The 16,884-nt window shown below is 37.6% G+C and overlaps 1 protein-coding gene across 2 annotated transcripts in view; it reads right to left on the bottom strand.

Moving 5' to 3' along the window:
* The window catches only part of tyw1 (tRNA-yW synthesizing protein 1 homolog (S. cerevisiae)), a 178,509-nt gene that overhangs the window by 63,825 nt on the left and 97,800 nt on the right, over positions 1-16,884 (bottom strand). For both annotated transcript variants that reach the window (XR_003937111.1, XM_030151965.1), the window contains exon 14: positions 14,819-14,929. Coding sequence is in view for 1 of the 2 variants with exons in the window: in XM_030151965.1 (XP_030007825.1) it covers positions 14,819-14,929 (111 nt within the window). In the remaining variant the exon portion in view is untranslated. The remainder of the gene's footprint in view (positions 1-14,818; positions 14,930-16,884) is intronic.

Below are 16,884 nucleotides of genomic sequence, written 5' to 3'. Positions count from 1 at the left end.
GGGCACGGGGTCCCACTGATCTGCCTCGGCGAAGGTCTGCGCTGTCTTTTCTAGAAAAGCACTCGAACCTTCGCCGAGGCAGATCAGTGGGCCTCCGGGCCCCCAAACCCCCAATCACCACCAAAATTTAATCATTTGTTCCTTGTGCGAGTATCAACATTTCCTGAAATTTTCATCCAAATCTGTCCATAACTTTTTGAGTTATCTTGCACACAAACAGACAGACAGACAAACCAACGCTGACAAAAACATAACCTCCTTGGCTCAGGTCAAAATCCACACTTCTTCTTGTTATTAAACTACAGACGTAGGAAGGCAATAGTCCAAGTATGGCCTTGTAAATAAAAGTGTACCAGTGTCCCAGCCTCCTAGTAGACACCTCAGCCATGTGTCATGGCTTTAGAATTAGTAATAAACCCCAGAGAAGCATGATAAACTGTGTCAACCATTTGAAGACATTTTGACCATGCATTCATATAAAGTAGATCTCCATAATCTAACATAGATAAAAAAGTGGCAGTGACAAGGCGCTTTTTTTTTTTTTAAACATCAAAACAAAAACACAACTTATTTCGAAAGTAAAAGCCCAATTAAATTTTAATTTCTTTACCAGGGTTTCTATGTGGAGTCTGAAAGTGAGGGAGTCATCAATCAAGATACCAAGATACTCACACACATGTACCACCTCTATGACATTTTCTGACATGACTTCTTAAATATGGACTAACAACAGTAAATAAATGTGCTATAAGTGCAAAAATTCAGGGGAAAAAAGGTAAGAATGGCAGAAGAGTGCAATCAAAAGTTATCAAAAATATCAATCTGATGCTATTTTAACATCAATAATGAGCTTATATGGGTATTACAGGTTTCAAGTGGGTGTTTTATTTCCATTAATAGAACTGCACTGTATGTCGATAACCTGCAGTAACACCTCCATCGATCAGCTCCCCGAGGCTACAAGAATATTAATTTACAGCCGAGTCAGTCCTGTGTGTGTGTGAGTGTGTGTTCAACAGAGTTAGGTGGATTCTAAGTAATTTGGTGTGTGTGACAGTGCAATTACTGCAGCATCAGCATCAGCTTATGATGCAAGAGCAGAGAAAGAGGACACAGTGAGGGAGAGGACATAAACAAGATGATGACCGAAAAAAAACTCACTCACGATTAAGTTCCATCAAATGAACAAACAAAACCACATGAACTACTGGTCTTTTGTGATAAAAACTTCATTAACTTCATCAAACACAGTGAGACTTGCAGATGTCAGATGTCACAGATCAATAAAAACACATTTTACTGCTTGGGGCTGCATCAGAGTTTAGGAAAGTGTTAGATATAATGTCTGTTCAGTCTAACACAAATAAAATGAGCCGACAAGAGGGTGATATTACTGATAACAAACAGGGGAACTGGTGCAAATCGCTCTAATAACAGCTCTTATTGTGAACGTATTCAGTCGTATCATGATAAAATGGAGGTTAGAAGCACAAAAGCTGAAACAGAAACAACAAGAAGAGACCGAAGTTCAGTGTCTGTGTTGAATGATCAGCTTGTAGTTGAGGTTGATGCCTTGTTTTCTTCTGGACAGAGTAAGTAGACACAGAATGTTAAATTAAAACAGGGTCAGCAGAGGTTCCCAAAGCCTCCACATCCAGGTGTCTCCATACACTACATGGACAAAAGTATTGGGACACACTGCATTCGGGGATACAAAACAATAATGACAAATGTACTGTCATAATATAGTTTTATATTGTGATAAAAATAATATCATTACATTAGTTAGTTTGGTTTAAATTGTAATCTTTGCTTCCAAAATGCCTCAGAGATGGTTTTTACTTAATTTCTATCAACACTGATTTTGCGTTTAAATTTTTTTTTAAATCCATGACTATGATTTTGAATGTTCTATCTCTAAATTTCTAAAATATTTTTCATGCTCTGACTGTAAATAATAATTTTCTACCACAACTAACTTTCTACTTTGGAAGAAAAATCTCCCATTAAACTTTAAGGAAATATTGATACTTTTATCTCAAATCAGCATGAACAGGACATCTTACAGCTGTAGACATGATGTGTCCCAATATTTTTGTCCATATAGTTTATAAACATGAATATTTACCCCAATATAAAACTATATTCTGACATTTGTCATTATTGTTTTGTATCCTAGACCCCTGTTAGAAAAGAAACACCTGAATTCAACATGTCCCTACCACATGTTTGTACCACAACTAACCATCTACTGCTTCTCATCTCCCATTAAACTGTATGGACAAAAATATTGGGACACATCATGTCTATAGCTGTAAGATGTCCTGTCTATAGCTGTAAGATGTCCTGTTCATGCTGATAAACATATATAAACATCAATATCATATATAGAGACATACAAACTACAATATTCTGACATTTGTTATTATTGTTTTGTATCCCAGACCCCGATAGAAAAGATACACCTGAATTCAGCGTGTCCCAATACTTTTGTCCATATAGTGTATGATACTAAATGCTATTCTAATACAGTGAGATAACCTTTTAACCTTTAGAAATCTGTGTTAGCAGAGTTAGCATTAGCTTTGAGAGTTTCACCCCTTGTTCTTCTCCAGCTCCACTCTCTTGTCCAAAATCAACTTCTTGTTTCCACAAAAAACAAACAAACAAAAAAAAAAGGAAGTAAATCATTTTCTACCACAACTATCTACTTTCTTCACATCTCACTTAGACAGAAAAATCTCCCATTAAACTTTAAGGAAATATTGACGTTTATATCTCAAGTCAGCATCAACAGGACATATTATGCCTGTAGACATGATGTGTCCCAATATGTATGTCCATATACTTTATAAACATCAATATTTCCTTATATGTTGAGAGATCATCGACATCAATCTGTAAAGGCTGTTTTTGGTGTTGGTGAGTTGTTCAGCACTAAATTAGTTGTTTCTTTACCATCTTCCCACAAAATGTGACTTTCTTGTCTTGTCAAATTATCTTTTCATAAATGGTGGTGCTCATCAAACAGGCTCAGAAAGTTATTTGTCTCTCCCAAATGACCGCTGTTCATATTTTTTCAGAGAATGAAAAAAAAAAAATCACTGCTGACAAAGACAAGAAACTACAATGGAATCATGTATAATGCGACTGAAAACACTTCATCTGAACATCTGCATCTCCTCATTTGCTGGTGGTGTGGCTGCCATATAATCAGTACTGCAGTATAATTAATGAGTATAATATAAATGTTAGTGTAATGTGTCTACCGTAAGTGGAGCACAGTAACTCAGTTCAGTCCTCTTGCAAAACCAAGACACCGTGATAATCATGATTCTCACGGTGAAATAGTACAGGGTGGGGAAGCAAAATTTACAATATTTTGAGGCAGGGATTGAAAGACAGTGTATGACCAATTAGTTTATTGAAAGTCATGAGAATTTATTTGCCAAAAGAAAATGTACATCATAGAAAATGTTTTTATTCTATGTGTCCTCCTTCTTTCTCAATAACTGCCTTCACACGCTTCCTGAAACTTGCGCAAGTGTTCCTCAAATATTCAGGTGACAACTTCTCCCATTCTTCTTTAATAGTATCTTCCAGACTTTCTCGTAATAGTTTTGCTCATAGTCATTCTCTTCTTTCCATTATAAACAGTCTTTATGGACACTCCAACTATTTTTGAAATCTCCTTTGGTGTGACGAGTGCATTCAGCAAATCACACACTCTTTGACGTTTGCTTTCCTGATTACTCATATGGGCAAAAGTTTCTGAAAAGGTATGGATAATAGTGTTAGGTATGATTATGACATCAATATATGTTTGGTTTCAAAACAACTGATGTAGTGCCTGCTGAGAAAAAACAACTAAATGTTCATTGTAAATTTTGCTTCCCCACCCTGTACATCAACTTTCGGTATGGTGACCACAATAGAGCAGACTCGCAGGGGTGTCCAATCCTGGTCCTCAAGAGCTACTATCCTGCATGTTTTAGATGTATTCCTCTTCCAACACACCTGATTCAAATGATAAACCTACCATAAAGCTCTGCAGAAGCCTGATAACGATCATCAGGTGTTCTGGAAGAGGGAAATATCTAAAACATGCAGGATAGTAGCTCTCGAGGACCAGGATTGGAAGCCCCTGGAGTCAAATAGAGTCAATACAGTGGAGAACTGCCATTAGCCAAAGTTTGGTCTTATTTTGAGGGCAATTCCAAGACCATAGTCCAGACCGAAGAGACCAAGGTTGGGTCATTGATAACACTGGTCTACAATTTTTTAGAAATGATTTGCTTCAGACATTAAATGTGCTAAATGTTACGTATTTAATAAGATTAATTGGAAAATAAATGACAAAAGTGCCGGTTTGCTGATGTTTTCAAGGTATATGATTAAGTATTATTCCACATATATATTGGTTTATGTACATTTATATAATAGTTTTATAAATCTTCCACTAAATAGAACCTGTAAAGTGAATGTATTCTAATGTGCAGACAGTGTTTTGAAGTAGATCTTGTCGCTCTGAGACGAATATTCCTTTTGAGTCAAACCCATTCTCTCGCTAATTCTCGAGTTTCACATTTTGACCCAATGCTGTATCTTGGAAAGTTTAGCCAACCAGCATTTTTGACTTGATTTTTCTTTATCAGTGACTCTCGTGTGGTAAAATTTCATAACTTTTATTCTGGAAGCATTTTCCTTGTAGACCAGTGTAAGTGGTCTTGTCAGTCTTGATCATATTGAACCATGGTTTGGACCAGTTACAGAAATTACAGCAGGCTATTGTAGAAAAATAGAACCAATGTCCCTGTATCTCACTGGCATGATCTATCAAGAATCAATACTAAGTTGAGTTTGCGAGGTTGTCAGGTTCTGCTGCTATGTTAGAGTCATGTGGTGTTGATACAGGAGATCAGTTTTCCAATAGAAGTGGGTGGTACTTTCACTGGAAGAGAACTCAACTAATTAAATGAAAGTCCATATATGAGTTCTATCAGTGCTCAATGGTAACTATAGTGATATCTCTAACCATTTACATGTTATAAGCTATTAAAATACGGTCCGTTATAAGTACAGGCAAATTTTTAATATTGCAAAAAATTCATAAAAACTTCAGAACTCAACATTTCTCAAAACTGAACAAACCTTGTAGATATTGCCCTATCGAAGCTACATAAAAAATTGAAATGAATCTGACCAATAGTTTAATTGGAGAAGATGTTTGAAGGAATTGCTTACGAAGACAACGACGACTACGACAAAGAAGAAGACGACAACAACAAAGATGCCGGACACACCACCTACACAATAGCTTGTGGCCCATCAACTGGTGAGATAAAGAACCATAAACATACACTTGTGGAAAAAATTATTAGACCACCCTTGTTTTCTTCAATATCTTGTTTACTTTAATGCCTGGTACAACTAAAGGTACATTTGTTTGGACAAATATTGATTTATTGATTGATTTAGTGATTTATTCCGAACATGCAATGAAATTTAACATATATGCACTTGCAAAACATACATAACTAGAAGCACTCGGAGAGCGCAGACCTCCGCAAAGGCTGATCAGTGGCCCCCCCGTGGGCCCCCCCACCCCCGATCACCACCAAAATTTTATCATTTCTTCCTTATCCCATTTCCAACAAACCCTGAAAATTTCATCCAAATCTGTCCATAACTTTTTGAGTTATGTTGCACACTAATGATCAGTGCCCCCCCACCCCCGTGGGCCCCCCCACCCCCAATCACCACCAAAATTTAATCATTTCTTCCTTATCCCATTTCCACCAAACCCTGAAAATTTCATCCAAATCTGTCCATAACTTTTTGAGTTATGTTGCACACTAACGGACAGACAAACAAACAAACAGACAAACAAACAAACAAACAAACAAACAAACCCTGGCAAAAACATAACCTCCTTGGCGGAGGTAATAATACAAATATCAAGAATCATAACAATCTTAGTCAGAAGAAAAGCACAATAATTCCACTGACATGCCCGAAAAGGGGTGGGAAGAAGTACAACTTATTTAATCCCACCCCCTCTCCCTACGATATTATTAATAATATATGTCCCTCTTCTTTTTACAATATATTATAATGATAACAACAAAAATAGCTCCTAAACTTTTAATTTCAGAGCTGATATCAACCCATTTTCCGTAGTTTTCTCAATAATAACCAAAATCACTTCAGTTCTTACATTAATATCTATGGCATTGTACTGACAAAAACAGTGCTTTTAGGCATTCCATGTTTTCTTTTCTGTCTATTTTAGTCACATGGTACACACAGGGGTTGGTACTTGATTGCATAACCACTGTTTTTGATGACTTTTGATGGTCTAATAATTTTTTCCGTAAATGTAGAGTAACTTTCATATATACAGGGTGGGGAAGCAAAATTTACAATGAACATTTAGTTGTTTTTTCTCAGCAGGCACTACGTCAATTGTTTTGAAACCAAACATATATTGATGTCATAATCATACCTAACACTATTATCCATACCTTTTCAGAAACTTTTGCCCATATGAGTAATCAGGAAAGCAAACGTCAAAGAGTGTGTGATTTGCTGAATGCACTCGTCACACCAAAGGAGATTTCAAAAATAGTTGGAGTGTCCATAAAGACTGTTTATAATGGAAAGAAAGAATGACTATGAGCAAAACTATTACGAGAAAGTCTGGAAGATACTATTAAAGAAGAATGGGAGGAGTTGTCACCCGAATATTTGAGGAACACTTGGGCAAGTTTCAGGAAGTGTGTGAAGGCAGTTATTGAGAAAGAAGGAGGACACATAGAACAAAAACATTTTCTATTATGTAAATTTTCTTGTGGCAAATAAATTCTCATGACTTTCAATAAACTAATTGTCACTGTCTTTCAATCCCTGCCTCAAAATATTGTAAATTTTGCTTCCCCACCCTGTAGATATATTCTTAGTAGATTAGACAGAGAGATGATGTAACAAGACACCAGATGAAGGCTAAAGTGGCTGTAAAGGTAAAAACTGCTGTCTGTTTGCATTTTTCCTCCATCCAAACTGGAAAAACTACCCATGGATTACCATGACGTCAGACAAATGATATATAGGTATGTAGCACAGAGTCAGAAAATTTGTCATTTGAAAATTAACTGGTCCACATTTACATAAAACAACAAAGACACGGACCTTGACTCAGACTTTCAGGGGTAAAAGTGGCCTAAAGCTGTCACATAGAACCTTTAAACAATGTAGATAATAAAATATCATTTGTATACAGTTCTGACATACTTCTCCCTGCAGCCGGTGGACAGGTAAAACTGTATTGGTACTGGACTGGTCCCAGGTGTGATACGGTGTAACTGAACAGACCGATGCTTAAAGCGGCCTCTCGGCTCCGCAAAGCTAGCCTAGATAAATGAAGGTTAAAAGCAGGGAACAATGGGATCCCAGAGGACGCCGGTCAACAGTGGGAGTTGCCACATTGTGCCCTGGATTCTGAATGAGATTTCTGTATGTAGGGAGGTATTCCCAACCTATGGGGCCTTGAGGAAAAGGAGGCGCTTCATGAATGTAAACGCTCACTTTGCGAAGCCTTTGACGTGTACTTTGAGGCGACGGGAGGCATGTAACAGCACATACGAGGGGATGAACGGGGTTTGTCTGTGAATGTGAGGATAAATGCAGGATGAAACCCATGGATTAGCCCAGTGATTTTCAACCTCACGTGGGGTTGCGTGGAATTCAAATGGCGTTGTCTGAAATTTCTAGTAATTAATAAAAATAAAAAAACTTACTAATAAAAAAATATATGATGAGTTGAGAGAAACAATCCCAATACATAAAAGACAAACTCAAATGTTCATTGTGGTCGGTTTCAGATGCTGCAGCTCTTTCAAAATTCATAGTTTGAGTTCTTGTTTGTTCAGTATTAATTGTCAGCCTTGTAAATCCAAGCTGGACTGACAGTACATATCCTGACCAAGGAAAATCAAATTCTCACTTTGTGCAGTAATCTACACCTGGCTTTTCTGCCTCTGTCCATGATAATACACATTATATAGGCTAAATGTCATCTAAAATTAAGGTTTATTTGCAACATGCTATAGGAAACTATTACACAATCTAAAACAAATTAATTTTAGCAAAAAAACTGTCTCCATTTTGAATGTCTGGGGTTGCCAGAAATTTGTGATGTTAAAGAGGGGTCACAAGTCAAAAAAGGTTGGAAACCACTGGCTTAGCCGTTCACACCAATTACACTGGTGTACAATTTTTTTTTAAATTATCTGTTTCAGAGACTAAATGTGCTAAATGTTACATATTTTAGGAAGATTAATTGGAAAACAAATGACAGAAATGCTGGCTTGCTGATGCTTTCAAGGTCTATGATGAAGTGTTATTACACATATACAGTGTTTCTGCTGGTAAGGTTTTGCTGTGGCGCTGTCCATACTGCCACAACATACATTTCATACAAAAAACATCATCACCATCACATTAGACTTATTACGCTTATGTATAAAATATAATAGGCTAGGACAAATGTTCTGCCCCCTCAAATGAAAGTTTGTGAAGCTTCAGAAGGTAGGGAAAAGATAAATGAGCGTTAAGCCTGCCGGCCCCCATGCAGCCTCTGCACCTGACTGCAAGTGGATTGGCTGGAAGAGGGGGGTGGGGGGGCATGTACACAATTTTCAGAAAGCATACAGGGTGGGGAAGCAAAATTTACAATATTTTGAGGCAGGGATTGAAAGACAGTGTATGACCAGTTAGTTTATTGAAAGTCATGAGAATTTATTTGCCAAAAGAAAATTGACATAATAGAAAATGTTTTTATTCTATGTGTCCTCCTTCTTTCTCAATAACTGCCTTCACACGCTTCCTGAAACTTGCACAAGTGTTCCTCAAATATTCGGGTGACAACTTCTCCCATTCTTCTTTAATAGTATCTTCCAGACTTTCTGGTAATAGTTTTGCTCATAGTCATTCTCTTCTTTCCATTATAAACAGTCTTTATGGACACTCCAACTATTTTTGAAATCTCCTTTGGTGTGACGAGTGCATTCAGCAAATCACACACTCTTTGACGTTTGCTTTCCTGATTACTCATATGGGCAAAAGTTTCTGAAAAGGTATGGATAATAGTGTTAGGTATGATTATGACATCAATATATGTTTGGTTTCAAAACAATTGACGTAGTGCCTGCTGAGAAAAAACAACTAAATGTCCATTGTAAATTTTGCTTCTCTACCCTGTATATTCAATAAAATGAATTAATTGGATTTGCCAAACCCTACTTTTAAAAACTGCACTTTTCAAAAAACTCAAAGCCAAAGTTCCCAAAACACTACTACATTTGTAAAAGTAAATAACTTCTACCTCATTTACACCCAATATCCACACAGATCTGGCTTTTAGGTTCCGAAAAACACCCCTGCAGCGACATGGAAACACAAAGCAAGTCAAACTCCGCTTCCTATGACTTCAAAAGGTCAGAAATCCTTCTTATGTGAGCTATCTGAGGTGGAGACAATTATTTAGCTGGCCTAATTTTCACTGAGACTTGGCGGTGTTTAGAAGCGACCGAGGATAAACTGCAGAGGACAGCAGATTCAAGTAGTTTACAATAAGGAAGCAGAATACATTATCAAAACAAAGAACAAAAGTTCACGGTCTGTAACGCGATGCGTGCGGCGATTTATGCTCAAAGGCATCATTAACTCAAAACACAAAGTACAGAGGGGTATTACATGTAATAATGAGCAACGGCGGTCTTAACAAGGATTATAAAGAGTAAAACAAAAGATAAAAGTCCACATAGAAACAGCTCATTTAGACCACCTCACACAACTGGAAGCCCCTGTGAGCCATCACAAACACAGCCAGTCCTCATACTATGCATGATGAGAGCTGTAGCATAGAATATACAGAAACAATAACCACGGAGAAACACGGGTTATTATTTTCACAGCTCAAACCACAGACTGATTCAGCTGTGTAAATTAAATGTGTGTTGTTGGAGGATCTACTTTGCAGCGTGTGTTGTGTTTAATAAAGTGAAGAAGTGTATATGTGAGGAGGAAACACAAAAGCAATATAACGTAGAGTAAACAGAGAAGAAGGTAGGTGCAGAAACGGTGTAAATTATGGGCTGCATAAAGACTACATAGTGTTTTTGTTATACGTGTGCCACTTCCACACTCTTTCCATCTCAGTTTTTTTTTTTTTTTTTTTTTAAACAAGCAGTCGAATTTGGACAATAGAATGCAACTAATTCAGTGTTGAACAACTCAATGGATTCCACCTCTTCTCGTATGTGATACTCGTCGCCAACGCCAACACCAACACCAACACCAACTGTTTTTTGTTTTGAAAACAAGAAGTCGATTTCGGACAAGAAAGTGGAGCTGGAGAAGAACAAGGGGTGAAACTCACAAAGCCAACGCTAACTCGGCTAACACAGATTTCTAAAGGTTAAAAGGTTAACTCACTGTATTAAAATAGCATTCATTATCGTATATACACTATATGGACAAAAGTATTGGGACACGTTGAATTCAGGTGTTTCTTTTCTAATAGAAGTAAGATCAGTTACATGATGGAACCGATAGTATTATATGTGATTTTTGGAAATAGATGGCAATGAAAATTTACAATAGATACCCTTTAAGACTGAACCAAAGAACTTCAACCTCCCAAAATCGTTGGTAGAGTTTTTTTTTTTTCCCCCATCACTCCAACACATATTTAACCCTTTCATGCATGAATTACAAGAACCTTAATCAAGATTTTTTGTTTTCCTGAGTGTTTTTATTCCTCTTTAAGAATAATAAATTAAAAAAAACAATACGATGGAAACTTTTCTTCTGAACCTATTTTAAATGGACTTCCAAAAATGTCCACACAGCTGGAAATTTTTGAAGCAAAGAAACATATATTTACTGATATATTGTGTGAAAACTATGAAATAAAAACATTTTTAATGCTGCTATTCTCATGTTTTTCAACATTTTAACATACTCTAATACTAGTCACTAATCACTTCATGGAGATAATATACAAAAAACCCTTTTTGTTAAAAAAAAAAAAAAAAAAAGTTAATTGCAGTCTAACAATAATAAGCAATTGATTTACAGTCAAGCATGTTATTGCAGATCACGTTTATCAAGAACAGCAAAGTTACAGTAATGGTATGAATTACAGTGTATGGGATGATCCATAAGCGTCCACTGTGTTAGCTGATATGGAACTAAAACAACAAAAATGCATGAATATTTAAGAGAACACCTTTGAACAGCTGTCCACTGTAGTGACCACTATGCATGAAAGGGTTAACTAGAAAAGCATTTGGAGAGTGCAGACGGCCGCCAAGGCAGATCAGTGCCCCCCCCCCCCCCGATCACCACCAAAATTTAATCCTTTGTTCCTTGTGCCAGTATCAAAATTTCCTGAAATTTTCATCCAAATCCGTCCTCAGCTTTTTGAGTTATCTTGCACACAGACACAGACAGACAGACAGACAAACCAACGCCGGCAAAAACATAACGTCCTTGGTGGAGGTGATTACATATAATTAGCATTTATTCACTTTATTTCCATTACAGTGCATTTATATTTACCTCATACCCATACACCACATGCAACAACTTTTTTCTATATTTTCTTTGCATTTCAGTCTACTTTTTATCCACCAGTTGAACATGCCGATAAACAAGCTTCACAAATAATGACCTGCATTAAACACTTCCTGCATTTATTCACATATTATTAAAAACAGGTACAGTCGATTTTTCTCAACTCAGTGTGAAATGAGGCGTTCACATCCTACAGTTTTCTTCGGCTCTAGAGAGTTTAGTTGGTAAAGGTTTAATGAAAATGTGAAAGAAAAGAAGTTGGTGGATCATATGAGATGTTGCAGCAGCTTATGTTGCATCTACTGCTGTTATGATTACTGAGAACCTTGAAGGGATGTATAATAAAGAACCGAGGAGACCCAGGTGGGTTTGTCAGGTGCCCCCTCCCACACTATAAATATCACGTCCGCCAACTGACCGAGATGAGGTCAATGTGGTACACAGCCCACCGGCCCAGTGCGTTATTCCACTTACCTAGTGACATCCATACAGACACAAACTGCAGCTGCATGAATCCACTTCAACACAAACGTGGGTGTTGGACAGATTAATGCTGCAGAGTCGGGTCTTAAAAGCCCCAGGTGAAGCGGCATTTTTAAGACGCTGGTTATCTTGTCTCAAAAATCAATGGGTTTTGGAATGATGCCTGAAGTAAGATCTGTGGTAAACAAAACCTTACAGGGTTTTCACAATAAAGTACACGAGTCAATACTATACTTTTAATTTTGAAGCTTCAATGCATTTGCTAAGGGTTTAAATGAGACTCCAGGGGTTCTACTCTACTGATTAGTCCACTGCTACAGCCTCAAGGTGTTGCAAAAAAAGTGTAGTTGTGGTGACGGTGAAGTTGTGATCATAGTGCAGCTTGTTCATGACTGTTTTACTTCTGCTGATGGCATTTACAAGTCAAAAATACTAAAAGTGGGTATCCCGCTGAACAAAACACCTCAGTATTAGATACTTTTAGTTGCAGTGAAGTATGTCTCACTATCTTTTTGACTGAAGAAAACAAAAACGTAGCTCTTGCATTAGTCCATAACATCTGAACTTAGGCCGTTTTCACACAGCGTACTCGAGTCCGTACCGTACTTGAATACTTTCACACTTTTCCCACAGATGTTGCATTCACAAGCACATACCATGGCCCGTGCCTGAGTACAAGTGGATGTTATAGGGCGAAACAGCAGGTGGCAGTATGGAAGGAATTCTGTCGCTATCCAACAAACGTGGAAGTCAGAAGAAGACAAACCCTTATGTCATCAACTGAGCAAATGTTCTGTTCATTTGTCTACAATGGCGGCAATACTTGTCTATCTGTTAGCCTGTTTGTGTGAAGAGGAAGTGAAGAAGAGCGACCTTTGTTGTCCCTGATATATCACCGAGTGGTTCAGTCGATAAGGCGAGCCTGTGCTGCGTGGATCCGAGGCTTTTTCAAGAGACAACAGGAGCGCCATCTACGGTTTCATGGTGATTACGTCACTTCCGTTGTCGGAGTAGTTATTAGGTCAAGTCTGGTCTTGGGCACTGATCACTTTCCCAACGTACCGTACTGAAGTCCATGCAGTCCGTACCCAGGACTACCCACTTGAGCATGGAACTTTTGTATTCACATTGATAAAATTAAGCAGACTTTGGGGTCAAATGGACTCGGGTATGCTGTGTGAAAGCCCCCTTATGCCCCGTTTCCACTGCATGGTATCGGCTCGACTCGACTCGGCCTTTTTGCGTTTCCATGGCAAAAATGGACCTGGAATCTGGTACCCGGTACTACTTTTTTGGTATCACCTCCGCCGAGGTTCCAGGACTGGGGACCAGATACTAAACTGTGACGTGTAAACACTGCAGACCACTGATTGGTCAGACAGTTTTCTCTGTGACCCGCCGTTTTACAAAAAACAGATGCGGAAGTGGACAGTAAATATAGTGGTACATTAATTCACATAATAACAGCCCAAAACTACACCATGGCTTGTCGAGGAGATTCAGTCTTTGGTGGCCAACATAAAAATTTGACGTGACAGCACACAACGAGCGAGTTTATCAGCAACTCTCTGAGCAGACGGCACGGAAGTAACGCGCCGCATCGCTATGACGACCAGGTACTGTAAAGTCGGTAGTATCTTGTAATGGAAACGGTCTCCAGGAATACCGAGTCGAGCTGGTTCCACGTAGTGAAAACGCGCCATTAGTCACTGGTCGAGCCCACTGACATGGACAATAATGTTGTCACGCTGGTTAATGTGTGCTGTATACAAAGTGTTTGGGTAATTACATAGTGGAACCTTTTAATTTTTTTTTTTTTTTTTTTAATTTTAATTTTAATCAATTAATTAATTTATTTTTTGTGGCGTCTTATACCTCTGTTATATGTCTCAGTTTTTTTCTTACTTTTTGTATGTTTGTATGTTTGAAAGACTGAATATGAATAAAAATACATTGATCAAAAAAAAAATGTTGTCATGCAAAAAGAAGTTTCATCAGTTGATATCAATAATTAACCCAATAAATATCAAATCCTGGTTTTGTTCAATGGTAAAGGCTGAGTTTTGACTTTAAAGAAGAACATTATAAACACTGTACTGTAAAGGTTAAATGTTTGTTCAATGTTAAAATATACCCTGAGTCAAAAAAAAAAAAAGTTCCTACCTGGATTTAACCGAGCAAAGCTGTGCATAAAAACAGAATTAGTACTCATTATTCCTCTTTACGTAGAAGTTCACTTAACTTCAAACTATTTAAGCCAATGTTGGACTGTTGAGTCAGCAGTACATTGCAAATACTTTCCATTAAATTATTATTTCGTTCTACTTCTTTCCTTTCTGTTGGGAATACAGGACGACTGTATTTATGCCCTATTACTGTCAAATTAAGTAGAAGTTCTTTTTGCTTCTTCAGGAGGCGCATTATAAAGACATTATGTGACAGGTTTTATTTTTTAATTACTGACATAAAACCTTTAAGAAAACTCATTAATGAGTAAATGAGACAGGCTTTGCTATTAGGGATCTTTTCTCAAGACATGGATCAAAGCCCACGTAGGAAACCTTTCAGAGAACAGAGATAAAGAAAGAGGACCCTGGCACCCCTGACGCAGGCCATTACCGCACGATGATTAAAACTAATAGAGAAGACATTAACTTAGAGAGGGAAGGAAAAGCCAGAACATACAACTGAGTCCTACCTTAACCTCGATGAAGTCCGGCTGGCCCAGAGCGATGAGCTCAGAGTAGGCCTGCATCTCCTCCACGTTCCAGGCCTTGACCAGGGTCAGCCGGTACACCGTCCTCTGCCTCTGCACCGACACAAAAACACACCGATCAATAAAAGGTGAACAGGTTAAGGCTGATTTCCTTTATTGTCCCTGCGGGGAAATTCAGCCTCTGCATTTTACCCATAATACACACACAAAGCATTAGCACATATTCTACATGGACAAAAGTATGTGGACACGTTGAATTCAGGTGTTTTGTTTCTAACAGGGGTCTGGGATACAAAACTATAATGATAAATGTTATAAGATAGTTTTATATTGGGGGGTCAAAACACAGTAATGTCCCATCAGAAAGGGAACTTTAATTGATTGCCATTCCAACATTTATTTTAATATAAAGTAGGTCCTTGTTTTGGATAATCCTTTATGGTCCAACTACAGCAAAAATGAATTTAAAAGTAAAAATGTGGGTCATTTAGCAACAGTAATCTGTCAAATTGTCTGTAAAATGTCGCGTCACAGAGATTTCGAATACCATGTTTTAACCCTGGGATAAATATCATTGCATTGGTTGGGTACGACACTAGTGCAAAATAAGAATTTGTGGAGCTAATTTCCACTACTAATCCACCAAATAAAACAAAAATATTCTACAAGTGGCCTACTGACAGTTTAACCTAAACAAGCCATACTCTATCAGGGTTCGTACGCATTTTTCAAGGTCAAATTCAAGTACTTTTAAGAGTCATTTTAAAATTTTTACAGCACAGCTCCTGTATCACTAGGTTAAAATCCATTTCTACAGGAATACATACACTCACGATTATCTTTTTCAATTTTTATCACAATGATGTACGTTGTATTATGCTTTAAACATCTAAAATTATGTTTCATAATAGCCAAAAGTTTAAAAAGTAAAAGGAGAACACAAAGTTTTATCCAAGATAAGGGAAGGGGTTCTTCAGACACACTCCCACCGAGACAAAGATCAAGATAAAAATGTACCTGGAGTCAACTTACAAAACACATGCTAATTTTCTTTTGTGATATAAAGTTTTATTTTCCAAAATGTATCACTTCTCTGCAAGTAGCTTTGGAATGAGTTAACACTATGAATAAACAAGAACAGCTCTCGGTGAGCGCAGACCTCCGCCAAGGCAGATCAGTGGGCCCCCTGTGCCCCCCCCAATCACCACCAAAATTTAATCATTTCTTCCTTGTGCCAGTATCAACATTTCCTGAAAATTTCATGAAAATCTGTCCACAACTTTTGGCGTTATCTTGCTAACAAACAAACAAACACGCATGCACACAAAGCACAGCGATCACAATACCTCCTGGCGGAGGTAATAAATAAATCACATCACAGAGTTATAATTCCAAGAACTTAAACTAAAATTGAAGCACTTTCCAGACCTTGAAAACACAACATTGAAATTCAAGCATTTTCAAGGATTTCAAGCACCCATATGAACTCTGTCTATGTATTCTTACTTTCAAGGACTAAAAATGAATGAAAAGCATCATTAAAGTGTAAAGAATAAACATATGACATCATGTCAAAAATGTAAACATGTATGATAGAAAGCTGAAGCCCCGCCCCCTTTTGCTCTGCCCCATACATCATAATACAAAATACAACAGACTCTTACAAATTAAGAAAGCATATTGATGGATAGGTTGATTGATTGTGCATGTTTATAATGGGATTTTGATGAAAAAAAAACCAAAACCATTCATCAGTAAGCGTTAATTTTAAGACTACAATGAAAAGGAGGTGCACTCTTCGGCTGAGCTGAACTCAACTTACAGAGGTGTAAGCTGACTCACAGCGCCACCTGCTGTTGTGGAGGATGAATTACTCCTAATATTTGGGAGAAAAGCGTCGATACAAACAGTGGGAAAATTGAGCCATGAATAACAATATTTCTGTGTCTTGATAGGATATGTGTATTTTTGTACATATTAGAAATATGCTCTGTACTTGTTGTTATAATACTGTTGTTTGCAGTGTTGTGGTGATTTTCCTTTATTTC

Source organism: Sphaeramia orbicularis, chromosome 13 (genome assembly GCF_902148855.1).
Source record: "Sphaeramia orbicularis chromosome 13, fSphaOr1.1, whole genome shotgun sequence".
NCBI lineage: Eukaryota > Metazoa > Chordata > Actinopteri > Kurtiformes > Apogonidae > Sphaeramia > Sphaeramia orbicularis.
This window is presented reverse-complemented; position numbering and strand designations above follow the sequence as displayed.